The 21771-nt window shown below is 41.8% G+C and overlaps 1 protein-coding gene across 2 annotated transcripts in view; it reads left to right on the top strand.

Annotated features, from left to right (window-relative positions):
• DGKH (diacylglycerol kinase eta) overlaps window positions 1-21771 on the top strand; it is a 275087-nt gene that overhangs the window by 227345 nt on the left and 25971 nt on the right. For both annotated transcript variants that reach the window (XM_050947072.1, XM_050947081.1), the window contains 8 exons: window positions 1305-1439; window positions 4145-4262; window positions 5037-5147; window positions 5309-5405; window positions 8372-8479; window positions 13277-13390; window positions 13677-13811; window positions 15374-15540. In XM_050947072.1, coding sequence (XP_050803029.1) covers window positions 1305-1439; window positions 4145-4262; window positions 5037-5147; window positions 5309-5405; window positions 8372-8479; window positions 13277-13390; window positions 13677-13811; window positions 15374-15540 — 985 coding nt within the window. The remainder of the gene's footprint in view (window positions 1-1304; window positions 1440-4144; window positions 4263-5036; window positions 5148-5308; window positions 5406-8371; window positions 8480-13276; window positions 13391-13676; window positions 13812-15373; window positions 15541-21771) is intronic.

The following is a 21771-nucleotide window of genomic DNA, read 5'->3' on the forward strand; positions in this document are numbered from 1 at the left end:
CTCCTTCCCTGAGGTTTGCTGGGTGGTTCCGGGAATGCGAGAGCAAACCGGGAAAGGAGACCAGCTTCGCCGCGGTTTGCTCTCTCGTTCCCCGAACAAGCAGGTCTCCTTCCCTGCGGTTTGCAGGGTGGTTCCGGGAACGCGAGAGCAAACCGCGGCGAAGCTGGTCTCCTTTTCCGGTTTGCTCTCGCGTTCCCGGAACCACCCAGCAAACCTCAGGGAAGGAGACCTGCTTGCTCGGGGTTCGGGGAACGCGAGAGCAAACCGCGGCGAAGCTGGTCTCCTTTCCCGGTTTGCTCTCGCGTTCCCGGAACCACCCAGCAAACCTCAGGGAAGGAGACCTGCTTGCTCGGGGTTCGGGGAACGCGAGAGCAAACCGGGGAAGGAGACCAGCTTGATTACCAGAGGCTTCCTCAGGTATGCTGGGATACCTGCTTATTCCACGGAGGTCAAGAAAAGCGCTGGTAAGTGTCTATATTTGATTACCAGCGCTGGATCACCAGCGCTGGATCCTCTACACCCGAGACAAAACGGGAGTACGGCCAGCGCTGCAAACAGGGAGTTGCAGCGCTGGTGGTGCCCTGCAGATGTGTACACCTCCTAAGTTGCAGCGCTGTAACTCCCTCACCAGCGCTGCAACTTTCTGATGTAGACAAGCCCTAAGAAGTGGATTTAAAATAACACACCTATATGCTGACTGTCTTAACTACGCTTAACGTTCTTTCTCAGCCCCTCAGTAGATATGACTTAGCCATGGTGTCCTGCATTCTCTTGGGGACTAAGTTACATTGTGCTTTCAGCAGGACCGGACTCTCTGTCAGTCTGTGTAAGCCTGCAGCTGCTGACAACCTTTTCTCCCCACTCCCTTTCTGCAGGGCAGGTCTTTTAACAGATAGGTGTCTTTTGATCTCTAGAGTCTCAGCCTTGGCAAAACAGCTACATCTTCACAGCTATATTCCTGGTTATTGTGTTTCAACATTTGCTGGGGTGCTTCTTCTCTAGGGCATTATTTCATCTCTCCTGCTTGGTTTCTTTAACAACTTCTTTTGATCTAACTACGTAGCAAGTAACCCATCACAAGCAAACACACAGAGGGACACACAATATTAATACAAAAAAATACAGATATTTGCTAGTTCTCCAGAGATCTCAAAGTGGGTTAATAGGTTAGATTAATAGCTCATGCTTGTACAATATGTTGAGGCTTTAATCTTAGATAAGCACATATGCAGTTGTATCTACAATTTGTGTGTGAGTGTATATTTAGTTCTAACTTTGTTATTTCTTCTTCTTTTTTGGCATAGTTAAAGCTGCACCAAAATCTCCAGATCGACATACAAGTCGGGGCATCCCCTCTCATACTGGCTCTTTCTCTGCCCCAGCTGTGGCAGCCAGTAAAGAAAACCTCCCTGTACTTAACACCAGGATAATCTGCCCAGGTAATGATGATTCTGAACTTCATCAATCCTTTCAGTATCTTGCTATATGCCACAATTAGTTGTTAAATAATAATACCTTGCACTTACATAGTGTCTTCTACCCAGAGATGTCAAAGACTTTTACAAATATTAGTGAATTAATATGCATAACCTCTTTGTGTGGTACCATAGAGAATGTATGTTAATTGAAAATGCTTCTGGTCACTGTCATGAGCAACAGATACATTACAAAAACATTGCACTTGGTTTGGGGAATGAGGAGCAGAAATGGGAGGGCTGTGTTCATCTTGGAGTCAAAGGAACCTTGCTCCCCTAGTGGATGAAGGCTGTGCTAGCCTAGTAAGAGGCTAAGGGCCAGAATCAGGTAAGAAATGATCTGTTGACTGAATGAAATGCCATGGGGACATACCTGTCAGTAAATATATAAATTAAACTGTAAAAAGGTACTTTGCAACAATAGCAGTTAGAAAATCTGTACACATCCCAAAGTAAAAATGTATACCAGAAAGCATTGCTAAAACACTGGCTTCATGAACTTTCATTATCAGTATTAACAATATACACCTCTGCCTTGATACAATGCAACCGGATATAACACGAATTCGGATATAACACAGTGCTCGGGGGGTGGGGGGAGGCTGCGCACTCTGGTGGATCAAAGCAAGTTCAATATAACATGGTTTCACCTATAATGTGGCAAGATTTTTTTGGCTCCCAAGGACAGCGTTATATATAGGTAGAGGTGCATATTGAAACTAAGCACGTACTGTTTGTAGATTACTTTAACTAAAAACTTTTGAAAGCAGAGGTCTATCTGCATTAATTAAACACATTTGTGCATCTTACTGTTATACCAATTATATTAGACCAGTAAAAACCAGCAGGATCTTATTAAAAGGGACAAGACAAAGATGCCACATTTATTATGATGATAATTTGATTTATGACTAATAACTAATATCTTAATTCTTATACACATACATTATACCTAATACCTACACACACACACACACACACACACACACACACACACACACACACACACACACACACACACACACACACACACACATATATATATCAAATGTTCTGCAGCTGCTGCATAGTTACCAGTCCTGAAGATAGCTTAAGTTCATAGCTTGATTTTGTAGCTTGGGTTTGTAGCTTGTGGCGGCTGACTGGCCAGGAAAGCCAGGCACAAGGACAAGCTGGATCTCTGTTGGGCAGGCACTGATGTCCTTCCATGTTGGCAGCAGAATGTTACCCAGAGTCTCTCATCTCACCCTTCTTTTTTTATAGGCTTTTAGTTTGGATTCAAAGTCTATAGGTCTTGCTGTGTCACGCTGCCTCTGGGTTTAGATTGATCACCCATCAATTGCAGGCATGACTTTCAGCCTTGAACCTGGCTTTGACCTTCCTTCTGTTGTTCTGTTGTCCTTTTCTTTTTAGGGTGGATGCTTCTTACTTTGTTTAGGGCTGTTGTCTAGGTCTTCAGCCGTTGGTATTTGAACTTTATCACATCAGGACAGGCTGGGGCTGGAGGTTGATTCCATCATCCATACATACCTCATTCACACATTTAAACTAAACTAATAAGATTACAGCAGGGTTTGCAAAAATGAAGGTTGGAGGAAGCTTTTACAAAATGGAGTGAGTGTTTTAAAATGGGGTTTGAATTACAATATGGAACAGAAGTTACAGTGTAGGCAAGTGTAGTGTGGATGGTGAACAGAAGTTACATTAATAAATTAAAAACAATTTCATTTATCAGTTCTACATTACTTCGATATTAGCCAAAATGGGCATGGCAGGGTTGCCATCTTTCCAGTGGGCAAAGCTAATCAGGCTCTGACTGTTTCCATGGTAGAAACAAGAATTGTTTCTTAGCTCATTAGTCAAATTCTCCCTGCCAGCTTTTCCTCTTTTGTCTTTCTTATTTATTTTCATTTAGCTTGTATTTCTGTGTTCTTACACCTGCCTGTCTGTCTCTCTTTCCTCCCTATCCCATCTGACTTCTGTCTTTCAGTTCTCTAGTCCCCTTGCCCTCATTTTTTCACTCATACTTATTTGTTCTGTCTGTTCTGTCCTTCTCTCACTTCCCTTCAGCCCCTCTCTAGGAGATCACAGTGGTGGCTTTACACGTTTTGCAGAGAAGTTCTCTTGTATAAAAGGGTGGCAAGGGAAGAACTCCCTGTTGAACGTACATTTATCAAGCTGAATTAAGGAGTTAAGCATTTCTCAAAGATTCTAAATGAACTGATAGGCTGCATGAACAATGATCCCACTGAGGAAGCCTGCCCGCTGCCCTCAACTCTCCCCCAAACCACCCCGAAGTAATGAAATAGTTTGGAGACTGGGTGACTGGGCTAAAAGATGAAAAATATGGTAACCTTCAGTGGCATTAGGTGAGCCAGTTAATTACTGTGCAACCTGTCACCTCCATAGTCTTGGATTGAAATCATGACATTTTTGTCTGGTGGTGGACAGTGAACCCCACCACCGAATTCAACTCTGTCTTTCTGCTCAAGAGAGGCCAAAATTGGAAGAGAGAGGTAATGTGGGTAAGAACTTAGGTGCAGTAGCAGAGCTGTCTGAGAGAGCGCATTTTCTGTCCATCCTGTGCTTGGCTATAGACAATACTATTTCTCAGAATTACATGCATTACATTAACAAATATTGTTTTGTTTCTGTGTTTTCTCCTTCAGGTTTAAGAGCTGGATTAGCTGCCTCTATTGCGGGGAGTTCAATTATCAGCAAAATGTTACTTTCAAACATTGATCCATTTGGTGCTACCCCATTTATTGACCCTGATCCAGATTCACTGTAAGAAAATCTCCTTATTTTCTCAGATTGACGATATTAGGGTTCAGTCTCTTTTCCTTAATCTTTTCTTTAAGAAATTGTACTTTGTAATTACTAGAATGAATAACGCAAGCCTTGAAGCACAATTTTAATAGATGATAATGCTCAATAAATTCAAAGAGCTAGATGGTGTCTTTTAGGCAGAGGCCCTGAGTTAAAGGCAGTGCAAAGTTGCATTGCTGCAGCAGGATTACTGGAAGGCATTGTGACTGGTGGAGCTTCTTGATACACACATGAAGCATGTTCTCTGTCCACATTAGGAGCATGCAAACTCCTCCCCGGGCAAGCTCCCCTAGGTAGGGGTGTGGAAGTAAGGCCCTGTCTCTTCTGTTCCTTTTGAGGTGACTTACACTCCATGGTCCTTGTGACTGCTATAGAGTGGAAGGATGCTCCAGTGGTTATGGCACCAGCCTAGAACTTGGGAGATCTGGGTACAATTTCCTGCTCCATCACAGACTTCCGGTGTGCCTCAGTTTTCCATCTGTAAAATAGGGATAATAGCACTTCCCTATCTTCCAGGGGTGTTGTGAGTTTAAATACATTAAAGTTTGTGAGGTGTCCAGGTACTGAGTAATGGGGCCACATAAATATCTAAGATCAATCAATCAAATGCTTTGCACTCTGCCTCAGTCATGTGCCTGTGCTAGGGCCAGCCGCAATCTAGCTCAAAGCCCTAAAATAATTGTTCAGATAACTTCATAAGTGGATACTTACATATATGTATTCTTTTCACAGGGAAGGATATTCAGAAAAATGTGTCATGAACAACTACTTTGGAATTGGATTAGATGCAAAAATTTCATTAGAATTTAATAATAAACGAGAAGAACACCCGGAAAAGTGCCGGTAATGGAGTTCTTAGTGATCAAGCAGAGGCATTTAATTTTTCTTAATGTTGTTATTCTGTTTGCTTTATTTTATGTCCTTAACTTTTGACTCTTTCCACCACTTTGATACATAACAAATTGCGTGCTTCAGTATATGAATTTTTATTTACTTATTTCCAGAAGCCGGACGAAGAACATGATGTGGTATGGGGTGCTTGGTACCAAAGAGTTACTGCAAAGAACGTATAAGAACTTAGAACAAAAAGTTCAGCTTGAGGTAATATTTATTTTATTTACAGATTTGATGAGTTTTTGCCATTAAAATTTACAGTGCAGAACATGGGGATCATCTTGAAATCTTGTTTTGTACCTAACAAGTTAGGTGAAACTATGAAAAGTCTGTCCCTCATAAATGTAATCTGTGAAATGCGGTGGATAAGAAGTTAATCACAATGTGAATGCTTGGACACACAATAAGCATTTTGAAATCTGCAAAAGTATGGTGTTTAATGTGTCTGAATAACTTTTATCATTGTCACTATAATAATGTTTCATATAATTAAGGAGACAATAGACTCTAAGGGATCTGTTTTCTCAATATGCATCTCTCACTAACACCAATAAGAGGTTTGGGGGAGCTTTTGGGGCACACTGAATGGAGAGTGGGTCTCAAGAACAACAATATACATTACGGAAAAAAAGATCATTAATTCTATCAGGTTGGTTAGCTAGTATGGATCTGACTAAATGTCTGTACAAAGTACCTAATAAACATCTTGGAAAAGAAGGTTTAAGAATGATTTAAAATGACTTCATGATAAATGACAGATGAATTTAGTACATAAAGAACCAGGGCATTTAGAGAGACTTTCCTAATTCCAGTATTGAGGGAACTGTGTAGAAGTAGGAAGATAATTGTGTCTTGCCACAACACAGATACATGTATAAATCAATTCAATTTGGCCAGTTCCTATTCTAGTTCTAAAACCAAATTTAAGCCTTTTTCAAAATACCAGGAGCTTGAAAAAGACATTAATGCTTAACAAATTCAGATGTAGCAAGAGATTAGCCGTGTGATACAAGTCTGGGAAATGGTTACATAAGTTTTCTTCCAAATTTGATGGGGGAAGGAAAGAACATGCATTGTCCTTTTCTTTGTGCTAAATATTTTGTCTGAAAGTTCATGTTATTTATATGAAGATACCTGTTAAGCTGAGGGAGTAATTTTAATTTATTGTAACTCTCTTTCTCTTGAGTGCGCTTTAGAAGGGTTTAGTATTATAGAAGCAAGTTTTCGTTATCTAAGGATTTAGCAATTATGTAGAAATTGTGCAGTAGTTAGTGAAGATGATGATAGGAAAGAACATTATATATGCTCCAGGTAGATTTCTAATTTAAAAACCTGAAAATGTAACATATGTTTTGAATAAGATACATTTTAGCATTCAAATCTGACCTTTTCATAATTATTTCTGAATATTTTTGGAACTAGAAAAGTCAGTGAAAGTTTCATATTTAGTATTGTCTTACATAATTATATGTGTTATGTGCTGTGATAAAATACACAGCATTGAAGAATGAAATAAAATTAGTCATTTTTCAAGAGTTAGAACTAATCATATACTATAACTCACAAGGGACACAGTCACATCTATTAATTTCATGCCATACTTTGGATACTGTCATATTTTAAATTTTTATATTTTGAATTGCTGCTGAGGTGGAATAGTATAAAACCAGAGATCACAGATGCTGCTAATCATATTTCTAATGCATTTTGGGACACTTTTTCAGAAGTGGGTTCAATATGTTGTACTTCCAAAACTGTTCTCACACTGACTCTAGGGTTACTTTTTAGCAGCAGCTAGAGTTGTTTAAGTATTTTAGGAGATAGGGGATGTAGAAAGAGGGACTGTTCCAGAAACTGTTTGCATGTTTGGAATTTCATCTTCTGACTGGCTGTTTTTCTGTAAATTGTCAGAAGTGGAAATGTGAAGTACAAGGGAAATGGTGAAAGAAATCTTTTCATCATGGGATATTGATTGGGCATGAACAATTAAGGGCACTGAGGCAGATATAGAAGTGAAGCCAAGCATATAAGCACAAACAAGACTTTTGCTTAACTCCACCTTTCTCATTGTGCTGGTTTATTAAATCCTTTCCCTCCATCTTTCATTGTTTGTCTGATTATATTGTAAGCGCTACAGGGTAGGAAACTGTCTTCTTGCATATTTAGCAAAGGATCTAGCATACTCTGGATGCTATGTAAATAACAATAGTTGAGCAAGACTATGAATACCTCTGCAGGGTGGGATTCTAATTATCCAATGGGTGAATGATGCCTTTTTTTGAAATAATGAGAGATGAAGGTGGCAACATGCAATGAAATCTCATGTTTAAAGTGAAATCTCACAAGAAGTACTTTTTCTCATTGTTCATAGCAATTTTTTTCTAGGCTTTATCCCAGAGTTAACAAGTAGATATGCTGCAATGGCTTCTGTCATTATGTGGTTGACAAAAGGAATGCTTAAGTGTATTAGTTTATTTAAGAAAGTAGTAGTCCTCTTTTTATATATTCTTACACAGCTTTTTACATTTTATTAACATTTTATACATTGTTTAAACATATTAATTTAATAATATTTCATTTTATATTTATGCTTATAATATTTTGTATACTCATTTGACCACTTTTGACTGCAGTAGTATAGTTATTTTTCCAGTGATTAAGTTCTAATTGCAACTAAAAGATGCTATCTGCTGTTGGTAGTATTTCTGGTTAGAAGAGAGTAGACATGCTGGACCATATGCAGAAGATCAGTCCTGATAGCCCAGTATCCTGTTATTGGCAGCAGCCAGCCCCATATGCTTCAGGAGAAGGTGCAAGAAACCTCCAAATTCCTAGTAGTTAGAGATTGACATATAAATGCATAAAGTTACTGCTGGGAACTTGAGCAAATTTCTATGAAGGAACAGAGAGAATTACCTTTTGACACTGTTGCAGATATTTGTAGCTCAAATATTTTGTAGTTTAAGAAAAAATCTTGATTAGTGTGTGAAGAATAGATTCATGCAGAGCTACTCCACAGCATAGGAAAAATAGACTCATATAGAGCTACTAATGCAATATTGACTTTAGCTTCCATTGCTAGCTCTGTTGAAATGCTTTGTGAATTAGAAATGGTTGATTACTTTATCAGGTCATTTGTCTTACATTCTCACATAGGTTTTTATGCATTACAGTGTGATGGACAATACATCCCCCTCCCCAGTCTACAAGGCATAGCTGTGCTAAATATTCCAAGCTATGCTGGTGGGACTAATTTCTGGGGTGGAACCAAAGAGGATGATGTAAGTAACATTAAAGAAAAGTAACCTTTGGAAACAAAAATTACAAAAAGCACTTTGCACTATTGTTGTTCTCATTTAATTGTAATAGTACTGGTATATAGTCTGGATAACTATCAGGAAGCTATTGTTCCATAAGGTGGTTTCAGTTTAGAAATGCATGCACTCTTGCATTAAGCTTTTCCATTTTTACTGAAAATATGTCACTTTGATTTTCATTTTATTTTTTCTTTCCTTTCTCCTCGCCTTAAAGTCACCAACATTTCCAAATAGGGCTCAATACTTAAAGAATATATGGCTATAAAGGTGGAATTTTTAGACATGACTCCTTTACAAACAATAATGAAAGTTAATAGCAATTCCTCTCCTCTTTTATGTACTAGTTGATGATCTGCTATAATCAAGGTTTCCCAGTGCATGCACTTTATGTGCGCTATATCCAACAGAAAAGGGAGCTGGCCAACTATATCATTCCCACAGCTTAGATCTTCATTTTGCTCCTATTCTTTAAAAAGCTGTCGATGGATTGGTGAATCTGAAAACAGGGACTGAGAATAAATTAATTGAAGAGAGGATTAAAAATTGTAGAATCCTTTAATTATCTTTTTCTGTGTCTATATCTTGTATATATTGTTGCCAGTAAACTTATGGACTGATCCAAAATGGTCCTTTTTTTTTTCTTGACAGACTTAATACTGCACAGACACTTTACTACATACATTACTGTTTCACTGCTTTGAGGGTATGCCAGATGGGATTCTTACTGTTGAAGTGTACTTTATGCACGAATGATCTAGTGTGATTGCTGTGGGATTACCATAATTTTGAATCTCCTGATTTAGTGTGTGTGAAGTCTGAATCACAGCATTGCTTTGATATGGTTTTGTACATTTAATTATCATTTAAAATTAGACTTATTAGTAAGATTGTGTTTTAACATAGACTATCCCTAACATTTTCCCTGAAGTGCTTAACTTTCTTACTGTTCACAATCCCACACCCCTTTTTTCCCTCTTCTTCATCAAAAACATTATTTCTTATTCTTTGGAGTGTTTTTCCTATTTATAGTACAAGTCTTTTGAGCATGGCAGTTAGCTCAAGCTGCATTTGAGTAAAGATATCTAGCATTTTGGTGGCTTCCATATTCATGTTTATGGCGTGGCAATTTCCCTAACATCCATCCAGGTTATGTTCAGGAATTTTTGCTTTTTTTCCACAGAGGGTCAAGAAAGAGAGGAAGACTGTTCTAGCCATCATATTTGTATGCAGCACACATATATATGTCTGGGAGCAACCTTGTTGTTACTCATAATCAAACATGTCACAAAGGTGACACATTTATTCTGTGGGTGGTTAGGTGCACAACCCACAGCTCTTCTTGCCGTCTCAGGTGACTGATCAACAGAACAATACTGACGGTAATCTTTGAGAGGTTGCTGGTTCTGCTTATCTGGACAGAAGAAATTCGCCATCTTGACAGCGATGTCTATTCCTAAAATATTGCTCAGTGAGCCTGGCTGTGTTTGCCACAACACACTTACTGAATTTTATATATGGGGAGTTATCCCAGGGAGTTTGTTAGTTTGGAAAGAACAGGAAGATTAGAAGCGGAACCCAGGGGGAGAAAAGGGAAATGCTAATCCTTGAATTTGAATTCTTAGAAGACTGTTATTTCTTTCGTTGTTGTTGAAAAAAGGTGTGCTACAGAAGTTCTATGCAAGTAAATTATACATGCAGAGAAACCAGAATATAACAACACCCATCTCTGCACTAAAGATAAAACACAAGCTAAATGGGCTTTTGTAAACAAGCAGGGGGAGTGGAATTCATCCCAACTTGTGAGTAGGCTGTAATCCAGTTCCTGGGAAGATAGAGAAGTGGTATCCTGGAGTAATTTTAGGTCCACTGGTTACAAGCAAAGGACAAATTGAGGGGGCAAATGCAGGGCCATGCCATCTGTGTTATGCTACGCAAGCATTGCACGCCTCAGAATTCAAATGTGGTCCAAAAAGGCATCCTCCTCAGTTCACACTGCGTGCAGGATGCCATTTTGTGAAATGTCACTAAAAGGGCCGGAGGCATGGCTCAGTGTTTATGTCAAACTCCCCAGCTTAAGCTTGGGAAGCGAACGACCCAACCAGCAGACCACATTCAGTGATGAATCCTGGTCATGTGCCACCTGAGGCATGTTGTTCATGTGCTAAGAAGGAGACTAAAAAGGCATGCAAGCACAGAATTTAATACACAAGGTTTTAATAATTTGAATAATTTGCCCTTATGTAAGTAAAGAAGGGAACATCTTTCTTTGCATGACTCGATGAGTCAGTAATTATTAATAAGACATCATGCCTTTGTACATTTCTGGCAGATCGTTAGATTAACTGCACTATAGAGGTTTAATATCAGAGGGGTAGCCGTGTTAGTCTGGATCTGTAAAAGCAGCAAAGAACCCTGTGGCACCTTGTAGACTAACAGATGTTTTGGAGCATGAGCTTTCGTGGATGCAGGCATCCGACGAAGTGGGTATTCACCCATGAAAGCTCATGCTTCAAAACGTCTGTTGGTCTATAAGGTGCCACAGGATTCTTTGCTGCTGTTATAGAGGTTTAACAAGCTGTACTTCTGGCCTTATCAACTTTTCATCAACAAAAAGAATGTATGGAGTAAAGCCACTTAAACAACCAATACAATGCGTACAGATGTCACAAGACTAGCCAGCAACACTTAGCAGCCTGTATTCAGTTAGAAACGTTTGGACAAGTTTGCATTGATCTTCAGTTGGATAAGCAACGGACAATTTATCTGTCATATTAAAAAGTTGTTGCATGTCTCAGTAAAAATGTCTCCATACGCCACTACCCAAATTCCTAGGCCAAACCAGACCAGGCTTACTTCATAAAGAGATGTTGCACTGGCCTGTTTATTGCTGATGTGCAAGTGCCACATGCGGTGTAGAGGTCTTCTTGCGTGACTCTTCTGTCCAGGACACTCTTGTTTCCCTGTTCAGGATCTTGCCTGAGCTCTCACTGTAGAAATTAATTGCACTTTTTAAAATGTATGGTAAAGGTTTTTATACAGATAGTATGCTACAAATGCATTTCTAATATACACTTATAAGAACAGCTTTCACTGATTCTACAATGCACATTGCTAAGTAATATCGCCACAAAGAAATTAAAGTACACTAAAGTAGAAAAAGAACACTACATATTAACACACATCAATCTAGTCACCACCTATTAATTTATATTTAAAAGAGAAAAAACAGAAACAAGACAGTCTCATCCAGCTAAAGAGGAATCCAAAAGATTCACCAAATTAATAAGTGTTAAAAAACATAAACAAAGTATCACATTAAATTACTCAGTGTCTCTAAAGGATGTTTCTTCAGTTAATTCATCATATTTAGTATCTTGATTTTTCTTTTAAAAAGTGGTAGGCTGGTCTGTATCATAGAGCAGAAAAGTTAACCATCATAGATAATTGTGCCATACTTTGAGACAGCATAATAATTTTGTCTCTGCTTTTTTAAGAATAATTTTAGGGATGAAAGAAATGCTTTCATTTTTTTCTTAAAGGCAAGTAAGCTGAAGCTGGATATATCAAAAGTCACTTGAAATAGAAAAGGAAGGAGAAACACTTGGCAAAGAATAATCTTTTTGTTCTATATTCATGTAAGACATTTGGATGCCCTTGATGATGAGGGTCATATAATATCCTAGAGAGAGATAAACTTTTTATTTTAGGGAACTGCCACCCTAACTTACAAAATCTGCTTTCAGTGTTAGGTCCTGGTCCTGCAAAGACTTACTCATGTGCTTAACTTTTATACCCTGTGATTAGTCCAATTGAAATCAACGGACATGTACTTAAGTCTTTGTTGCAGTGGGGCATTAGTTTGATACAAAACCAGAATGTTCAAGTAAAATTTTCATTATTAAAACAGGTGAATTTTGTGCTGTAAAATGAGATTCTTCTGCATTATTTAAGTGGCATTGACACTTCATTTACCAATATAGATTTTGAAGATGGTCTAAAGAGAATTATGGACAAAGAAAGATAAGCACTTTTGAGCTCTGTTAAAATAAATGTCCTTCTTAATTACTCTTGGACTTTAGAAATATTGACCACTTGAAGACTGGCATAGTTATGTTTGCCACCTTAATCTTGAGTTGACTAACATTTCTCAGTATATGCATTTAAACCCGCCACCAACTCTATATATCAGGGGTAGGCAACCTATGGCACGCATGCCAAAGGCGGCACGCGAGCTGATTTTCAGTGGCACTCACACTACCCGGGTCCTGGCCACCGGTTGGGGGGGCTCTACATTTTAATTTAATTTTTAAATGAAGTTTCTTAAACATTTTAAAAACCTTATTTACTTTACATACAATAATAATTTAAGTTATATATTATCAACTTATAGAAAGAGATCTTCTAAAAACATTAAAATATATTACTGGCACACGAAACCTTAAATTAGAGTGAATAAATGAAAACCACTTCTGAAAGGTTGCCGACCCCTGCTATATATGGATAATATACTGTGTCTTTCAAGTACTTTAATTGCCATTATGATCACCCTTGTTATGACAGTCCTTTGCTATGTTCAAGTGATGGTATAATTTATATATGCTTGAATCTAGAATTTTATTTTTCAGATACATTAGTTCTATTATTTAAATACCTCAAGTGTGTTTGGAATTTCACCAGACATAAAAGAAGACAGAATCTCTGCACTGTATAGATTGCAATAAGAGCTTAGAGTCTAATGATGGTATTTTCTTTTCCTCTCAGATATTTGGGGCACCATCATTTGATGACAAAATCTTAGAAGTTGTTGCAGTATTTGGCAGCATGCAGATGGCAGTTTCAAGAGTCATCAAATTGCAGCACCACAGAATAGCTCAGGTATGTGTCTTGTTGGAAAGCAACCAAGATAGCTGGCATGCTGGGAAGCTGCAGAGAAAAGAGGTAGTCTAGACAACTACTGCATTATACATTAATAAAATATTGACTTGGCTTTAATTTTAACAAGTAACAAGTCATCATAAATGATGAATGAAATACAACAGTGTTTTACCCTCAAGACAAACCTGGATAGAAGCCACAGCTCCTAACAACCAATCTAATGCAGGTGGACTGTCAATTTCATTAATATATTACTCTGTGAACTAACATGTTTACTCTCTTTCAGTGTCGGTCAGTAAAGATCACCATACTTGGAGATGAAGGGGTTCCAGTGCAAGTAGATGGAGAGGCATGGATCCAGCCCCCAGGACTTATTAAAATTGTACATAAAAACAGAGCTCAGATGCTAACACGAGACAGAGTAAGTTATAGAAAGCCTTTTATCTTTTGTATGGGATACTTCATTAGTGCCATTATTATAACAACTTGGTTCCATTATAACAAGAGAAAAGAGCTCATGAAATAATAAATAAAAGGTTGGTACAGATATGTTCTTGTACACAGATAGCTTAACTCTTATCTTTGCCACCTGATAGAATGTCTGACCATAACAGTGTTTCTTTTTTTGATGAGATGAAATTCTCAAACTTTCAGGAGGAAATGTTCTGATTATCTGTCTTTACCTTTAGTACTATGTTTACTTTTGTATAAACATGAGAGTATTAGTGACTGTAATATACTTTCTCTTTCAGACACTAGCTTTGTACTTTATCATAAATTTAAAGTTTTAGCTGCAATTACTAGGTAATAAGGTATATAATGTGCCTTCTTCATGACTGCCACAGCAAGATTGCATGCTCTGCCAAATAGTAACAGAATCCATTTCAAACCAGTTAGCCTCTGGGGGAATGTTTGCTATTCTGCCATTCTAGAATCAAGGGTGTAAATCAGGGATGGGCAAACTTTTTGGCCTGAGGGCCACATCTGGGTGGGGAAATTGTATGCAGGGCCATGAATGTAGGGCTGGGGCAGGGGGTTGGGGTACAGGAGGGAGTGCGAGGTGTGGGAGGGGGCTCAGGGCAGGGGGTTGGGGTGCAGGAGGGATGCAGGGTGCAGCAGGAAGCTCAGGGCAGGGGGTTGGGGTGCAGGAGGGGCTTGGCAGGGAGTTCAGAGCCCCGCGCCGCTCCTGGAAGTGGCCAGCATATCCGGCAGTGGCTTATGGGGGTGGGGTGGGGCAGGCGGCTCCGCAGCACACTGCCCTCACCTGTGGGAACTACCCCCAAATCTCCCATTGGCTGCGGTTTCCTGTTCCCGGCCAATGGGACCTGCGGGGGATGGTGCCTGCAGGCGAGGAAAATACACGGAGCCCTCTGCTTCCCCATCCCCCAGGGGCCACAGGAACATGATGCCAGCTGCTTCCAGGAGCGGCACGTGGCTAGGGTAGGCCGGATTGAAAGCCCTGATTGGCCGGATCCAGCCTGCGGGACGTAGTTTGCCCTCCCCTGATGTAAACGCACCTAACTTCCCCATAGTCCCTCTGTCCATTGGCCTGAGTAGATGCTGAATTCAGTCCTCTGCCTTCATCATGACGTGTGTTATGATAGCTACTTTGTTGTTTAAAGCAAGTTTGTTAGGGCTTTTTTCTTTTTCTTTTTCTTTTTTTTCTTGTTTTCATGTTTGGACTCTGCATGACTGTCAGATTCCCACTGTGCTCAGCATAAGGTTCAGAACATCTTGTCCTGACAAAGTATGCCTACAGTAATGTCTTAATGTAAATTTATCTCTAACAGCATATTTTACGGAGGACAGGGGAGAGAGGTTACTCACAGAAGTAACTATTCTGTAAAACTAATTTTAAACACCATTTATAGTGTGGAGCATTTGTAATATTTATATAAAATGATATACTAATCTGTGTGCTTAATAAGCTTAAATAAAAAACAGCGAGTACTGTCAGCTAATTTATCATACCATTTTCATCAGGCTTTTGAAAATACTCTAAAGTCTTGGGAAGACAAACAGAAGTATGATTCCTGCAAACCTGTCCTCCGATCTCACTTGTACCCTCAACAGGCTGTTGAGTTGGCTATGGAAGAAGAAGTTACACAGATCCAGCTGTGTTCACAAGCTGCAGAAGAACTTATTACCAGGTACAATAGAACAAATGGGTTTAATGGGATAGTAGCATACTCCCCAAGGTAAAATTATTTATAAAGCTGAGGGTGTTTCTATATTCTGACTGAAGATTTGTTATCACAGTATCAGTTTTTTTAAAAGTCTATTTTATATACTATAGCAGATCAGCAAATGTTGTTTTCTCCCATGAAAATTTTTAACTTTGTGTGGATAAATCAAACATTTTCTGCCAAAAAAAATGAATGTTTTCAATCTTTGTCCAGAGAGTTTTTGATGAAAACTCAACAGTTGCTGCAGAAAGCAGACACTTTTCACATAAATACTTGTTTAGTCGAAAATAAAATTTTCTGTCAAAAAACAATTTTGACCAAAATTGTTCAGTTGGCCCTGTTGCATACATATAATAATACACACTCTGATATTTTATTTTCTGATAATCAAAGTAGGTTTAGCCATATAACTTCTTTTTCAGATATCACTGTTTTAAACTCATATATGTACCATTTCTCAGAGATAGAAAGTACAATAAAATAGTGATACTCATCTGTTTTCTTTGTCTATACTAGGTGAGACCATAACTACTGGGTTTGTATATTAAAGCTATCTAGTGGGTAAATGTTAAAATTAATGAGAGAGAGGTAACAAGTGATGGAAAAGCTATAAATGCATAGAATCTATTCATGTTATATTTGGCTCCATTCTTATCATCAGCAAATGAAAATGATTATCTTTCTTCTTCGAGTGCTTGCTCATATCGATTCCAATTAGGTGTGCGCGCACCACGTGCACGTTTGTCGGAAGATTTTTACCCTAGCAACACTCGGTGGGTTGGCTGGGTCACCCCCTGGAGTGGCGCCGTTTTGGCACCGGATATATACCCCTGCTGACCCAACGGCCCTTCAGTTCCTTCCTACTGCCCGTGATGGTCATTGGAACTGTGGAGAGCAGCTTTGCTGATCTCCACATCCCTAGCTACTCGTAGTTCTTTGCTGTTTTATTGTATGTATAGTTCGAGTTCTTGTAGTTATAGTTAGTATTAGTTGCTGTATTTATAATTAGTGTATATAGTTTAAGGGGGGATCGGGGATTAGCCCCTTTCCTTCACCCCAGTACGGGTCCATGCCCAAGGCACCGGGATTCAAACCGTGCTTGGCGTGCCAGAAGCCAATGCCAATAGGGGATCCCCACGACTCCTGCCTCAAGTGCCTAGGAGAATCCCACCTTCCCAATAAGTGCCGCATCTGCAAGTTGTTTAAACCAAGGACAAAGAAGGAGCAGGGCTTTCGATTGAAACAGCTCCTCATGGAGTCGGCACTTAGTCCTGCAGCATTGGTACTGAGCGGCCAACAGACTGCTTCTGTAAGGAGCGCCCCTTCGGCCCCGGACCGCTCCGGTTCAGAGAAGAAGCCCCAGCACCGTTCCCTACCAGCACCGACATCTGCTTGGCACCGCTCCGTGTCCCCAAGACCCAGGAAGCAACATAGCGCTCCAGCTGCTTCAGCTCCACAGAAGCAGCACTCTTCGAAGACAGTTCATCCGGCACCGTCCTCTGCCGCGGCACCGTCGACTGTGGTACTGCTGTCGTGCCGCCGCCCAAGCTTTCTGAAGGCTGTCATCTGCTTCCTGCTCAGTCTGGAACTGTTCCCTTGAAGCTGGAGACACCAGTTCTTCCTTAGACTGCGGACTTGGGCTTGGTCCCTCTGGAAGCGATGTAGTTGATGGGGTTGTTTCCGTTGCTGGTGAACCGCTCTCCGCTGGTGCACCAGGGGGTGTTTCAGGCTCTGGTTGAGCCTCTTGGGTGTGGTTGTCTGCTGCTTCTGCCAGTTCAGGCTCGCTGGCGCCCTCTGGCATTGGGGTTGAAGATGGATTTGCAAGCACTGTCATCAGTGCTGGCACCGGTTCTGGTGCTGGCTGCTTTTCCAGTTCCTGGTTTGGGACTGGAGTCACTGTGGCTGTTTCAGTCGTTGGCAGGGGATCCGGGTCCACTACCTCTGTCTGGGTCTCTGTTAACACAGACGGGGCCTCAGTGGACGGCTCAGGAACAGGAATGGGTCTGGAAGCTTGCCTGGTTTGGCTACGTGTAACCATTCCCACTCTCTTGGCCCGCTTCACCTGGTTGGCCAAATCTTCCCCCAGTAGCATGGGGATGGAATAATTGTCATAGACTGCAAAAGTCCACATTCCTGACCAGCCTTTGTACTGGACAGGTAGTTCAGCTGTAGGCAAGTCTACAGCTTGTGACATGAAGGGGTAAATTGTCACTTGGGCCTTTGGGTTGATGAATTTGGGGTCGACGAAGGATTGGTGGATAGCTGACACTTGTGCCCCCGTGTCTCTCCACGCGGTAACCTTCTTTCCGCCCACTCTCAAAGTTTACCTTCGCTCCAAGGGTATTTGAGAGGCATCTGGGGCTGGGGATCTTTGGTGTGATGGTGGTGTAATGAACTGCACTTGGTTGGGTTTCTTGGGGCAGTTGGCCTTTATATGTCCCAGTTCATTACACTTAAAGCATTTTCCAGCTGACTGGTCACTGGGTCAAAGTGGGTTACTGGAGACTGGTGAGGTGGAAGAACAGGGCGTCTGTGGCTTTCCTTGGGTTGTAGGTGGGGTCTTTGGCTGCCCTCGGTTGTAGGGTTTATTGTCGGTGTGCCCTCTGCGGTATTGGTTCCCCTTGACAGTAGCTTTTTTCTTTTCTGCCACTTCCATCCATTTGGCTCCAATCTCACCCGCCTCAATTACTGTTTTGGGTTTCCCATCTAGGATGTACCTCTCTATTTCCTCAGGAATACCATCTAAGAACTGCTCCATTTGTATCAGGAGATGCAGCTCGTCCATATTGTTAACCTTTGTTCCTGATATCCAGGCTTCATAATTCTTTGCAATGTGGTAGGCGTGTCGGGGGAAGGACACATCTGGTTTCCATTTTTGGCTTCGGAACCGCAGACGGGCATGTTCAGGTGTTATCCCCATTCTGTATCTGGCCTTGGTTTGAAAAAGTTTATAATCGTTCATTTAGGCATTTCAGGAGACTGCTAAGGGTCCACTGAGCAGTGGCCTCAATTCTACCATGTACTGGTCTTCAGAGATGCTGTACCCAAGGCAGGCTCTTTCAAAATTTTCTAAGAAGGCCTCAGTGTCATCACCTGCCTTGAAGGTGGGGAGTTTCTTGGAATGTGGAACAACAACTGGCGTTGTTAGGATTGGCTGTGTTCTGTTGCTTAGCCTGTTCTAATTCCAGGGCCTGCCAATGGGTCTCCCTCTGGAGTTCCAGCTCCCTCCTGTGGGCAGCCTCTATGGCTGCTTGCTCTCTTTTGAAGGCTTCCTCTTTGGCTGCTTGCTCTCTTTTGTAGGTTTCCTCTTTGATTTTTTCTTCTCTTTCTCTCAGCTCCATCTCTTTTTGTTTTATTTCTAGTTCTTGTAGTTTCTTTTCCATGTCTCATTTGTGGTCTGCGTTTCTGATTTGTTCCTCTGCCACCAGTCTTGCCAGTTCCTGTTTCAGGTCCTTGGTAGTCATGGTTCCTGTTTTCTTGTGTTGGGATGCCCTCTGGTGTTTACTGCCTGAACTGCTGGTTCTCTGTTGGCTTCCTGGGGTTGCTTAGCAACAGAGTCTCATAGACTCATAGGTCAGAAGGGACCAATATGATCATCTAGTCTGACCTCCTGCACAAGGCAGGCCACAGAACCCCACCCATCCAATTTTATAACAACCCCTAACCCAGGACCGAGTTATTGAAATCCTCAAAATTGGTTTGAAGACCTCAAGCTGCAGAGAATCCACTAGCCTCTCCCGAAAGAGTTGAAAAGCAAAAGAAAACCCTCTTTCATTTACAAATGTGTCCTGGCTGGAGTGCGTTGCTGACCACTTAAGGCTGCTTTGTCTAACAAATGACCGTCGTTAAACCTTAATAGCCCTCCCTATGCACAGCTAGAACGGAGCAAGGAAGAAAAAGAAATTTCTCTGGCTGCAGTTTAAAAAATAAACCCCTTCCCTCTGCTTATAACCAGCTAGCAGAGAAGCAAATTAATAATCTTACTGGCTTTTGGATTCTTATCTATCCCACTCAGCTGCCAACCATGTCATAGCAATCTTTCTCAGATTTGAACCTTAGAGTTCAGGAAATGAGATACTAGCACCTGAATCCTCTAAGCTTAATTACCAGCTTAGATCTGATAGCACTGCCACCACCCAAAAATATAGTGTTTTGGGGCACTCTGACCTCCCCACCTTCCCTGGGGACCCCAAGAACCCAGATCCCTTGGGTTCTTAAAACAAGGAGAAATAAACCATTCCCCCCACCTTTCCCCCTCTCAGAATTTCCCTCCCTGGGCTATCCTGAGAGATACTGATCCAACCTCTTAAATCACCATACAGAGAAGCATCCCCCTTCCCTTCCACAAAGAGGCAAACAGCTTCAAGGAAAACAAAGAGAGATTCTATCTCTCCCCCTCCCGTCTCCCCCCCACCTGTCCTGGTGAGTTATCCCAATCCCCTGGAATAAAACAAGGGAAACAAGGGGGGAAAAATCAATCAGGTTCTCTAAAAAAAAGAAATCTTTTAATAAAAGAAAGGAAAAAAGTAAAGAATTATCTCTGTAACTTCAAGATGTAAATATTACAGGGTCCTATAGCTTACAGACACCAGAAAGAGACTTTCCCCCCAGTACCAATACAAATCAAAATATTCCCAGCAACTACACATATAAAAGTTAACCAGCCAGATCCACAATTGCAAATAGAATAAAAACAATCAAAAAGCCTAAACCGCCTGTTTTTACTTACTATATGAAAAGAAACTTAGAGAGCCTGTAGTAATGTCTGGTCCCTCTCAGACCCTCTGAGAGCAGAACGCACAACGGACAAAGAACACACACAAAAGCTTCCCTCCTCCCAAATTTAAAAGTATCTTGTCTTCTGATTGGTCTTCTGGTCAGGTGTCCCGTTCCCTGCTTGTAACCCTTTACAGGTACAAGAGACATTAACCCTTAACAATCTGTTTATGACAACCGCCGATTGCAGCTCCACCGAACGCTGCACTGTCGATTCCGGTCCCACAAGGGCCGTTGAGTCTGGTGCCTGACAGCTCCCCGGCTCATGCTGTGGTTGAGCTTGCCCTCCCTTCTACACCGGAGACCTGCTCCGCGGCAAGGGAGCTCATCGCCATGACGGAGTCGACACGGCCTCAACCCCTGGCACCGCCGGTGTGGGTCATACAATCCATTGGAAGACCGGCCCTAGTAAGGCCACCTTCCGTTGGTCCTACAGAGAGACGTCGTTCAAGATCACGGTCTCACAGATGCTCTCGATCATGCCGTTCCCGCTCACAGTGCCGGCACCGCTCTCCATTGCGGTACCGGTCGCACTCGCGGCACCGTTTGACATCTCGTTTGCTGGCTGGATACTCCTGGTACTGATCCGACTCACGGCACTGTCCTCGGCACCGTGTATCCCACAGTCACTCCAGATGAAGGAACTCGAGATCCTGGTCAACCTCCTGGCACCGCTACGGTGGAAGGTCCTGGTCTCGCTTGTGGTACCATTATAGCTCCCCGGTACCACCCCGGGATCGAGCATCCAGAGCAGTGGCACCCTCCCAGGGTCTATTGGCACCGCCGTGGCCATCGAGACACACATCGGTGTCATTGCAGGCTAGTAGCGCATCCTATCCTCAAGAGCGTGACTCTGACGTCCCCAGACATATATTCCTCGAGAGCCAGAGCCACGAGCAAGGGCCTCATCACTGGTCCTTGTGGACACCGTGGGCATACCCGCAGGTCTAAGGTGCTCCATCAGTGGCTCCACGGTCGGTCCTGTCAGAACACCGGGTACCAGAGGCGACAGTAAGCCGCCCCCCCCCCCACGGGCACAGATGAGACTCCGATACCATCTGCAGACACCCAGGTTCCACCTGACACAGATGACGCCTCTCAAGTGCAGGAGCCCCCACAGGACCCCCTGGTCCCGGGCCTCTCCTCCTCCTCCTCGCCTGACAAGGTGGTGGCGGGAACATCCTCCTCAGGCCCTCCACCAATTGATCTCAGGGCCCATCAAGACCTTTTTAGACGAGTGGCTCAGAATATGAACTTACAGATGGAGGAGGTCTCTGAAATAGAGGACCCTGTCGTGTACATCCTATCGGCTGATGCACCTACTAGAATGGCTCTTCCATTTATCCGCACCATACAGGCTAATGCGGATACCATTTGGCAATCCCAGCCTCGATTCCACTTACAGCAAGGGGAGTAGAG

This window comes from Gopherus flavomarginatus, chromosome 1 (genome assembly GCF_025201925.1).
Source record: "Gopherus flavomarginatus isolate rGopFla2 chromosome 1, rGopFla2.mat.asm, whole genome shotgun sequence".
Lineage (NCBI taxonomy): Eukaryota > Metazoa > Chordata > Testudines > Testudinidae > Gopherus > Gopherus flavomarginatus.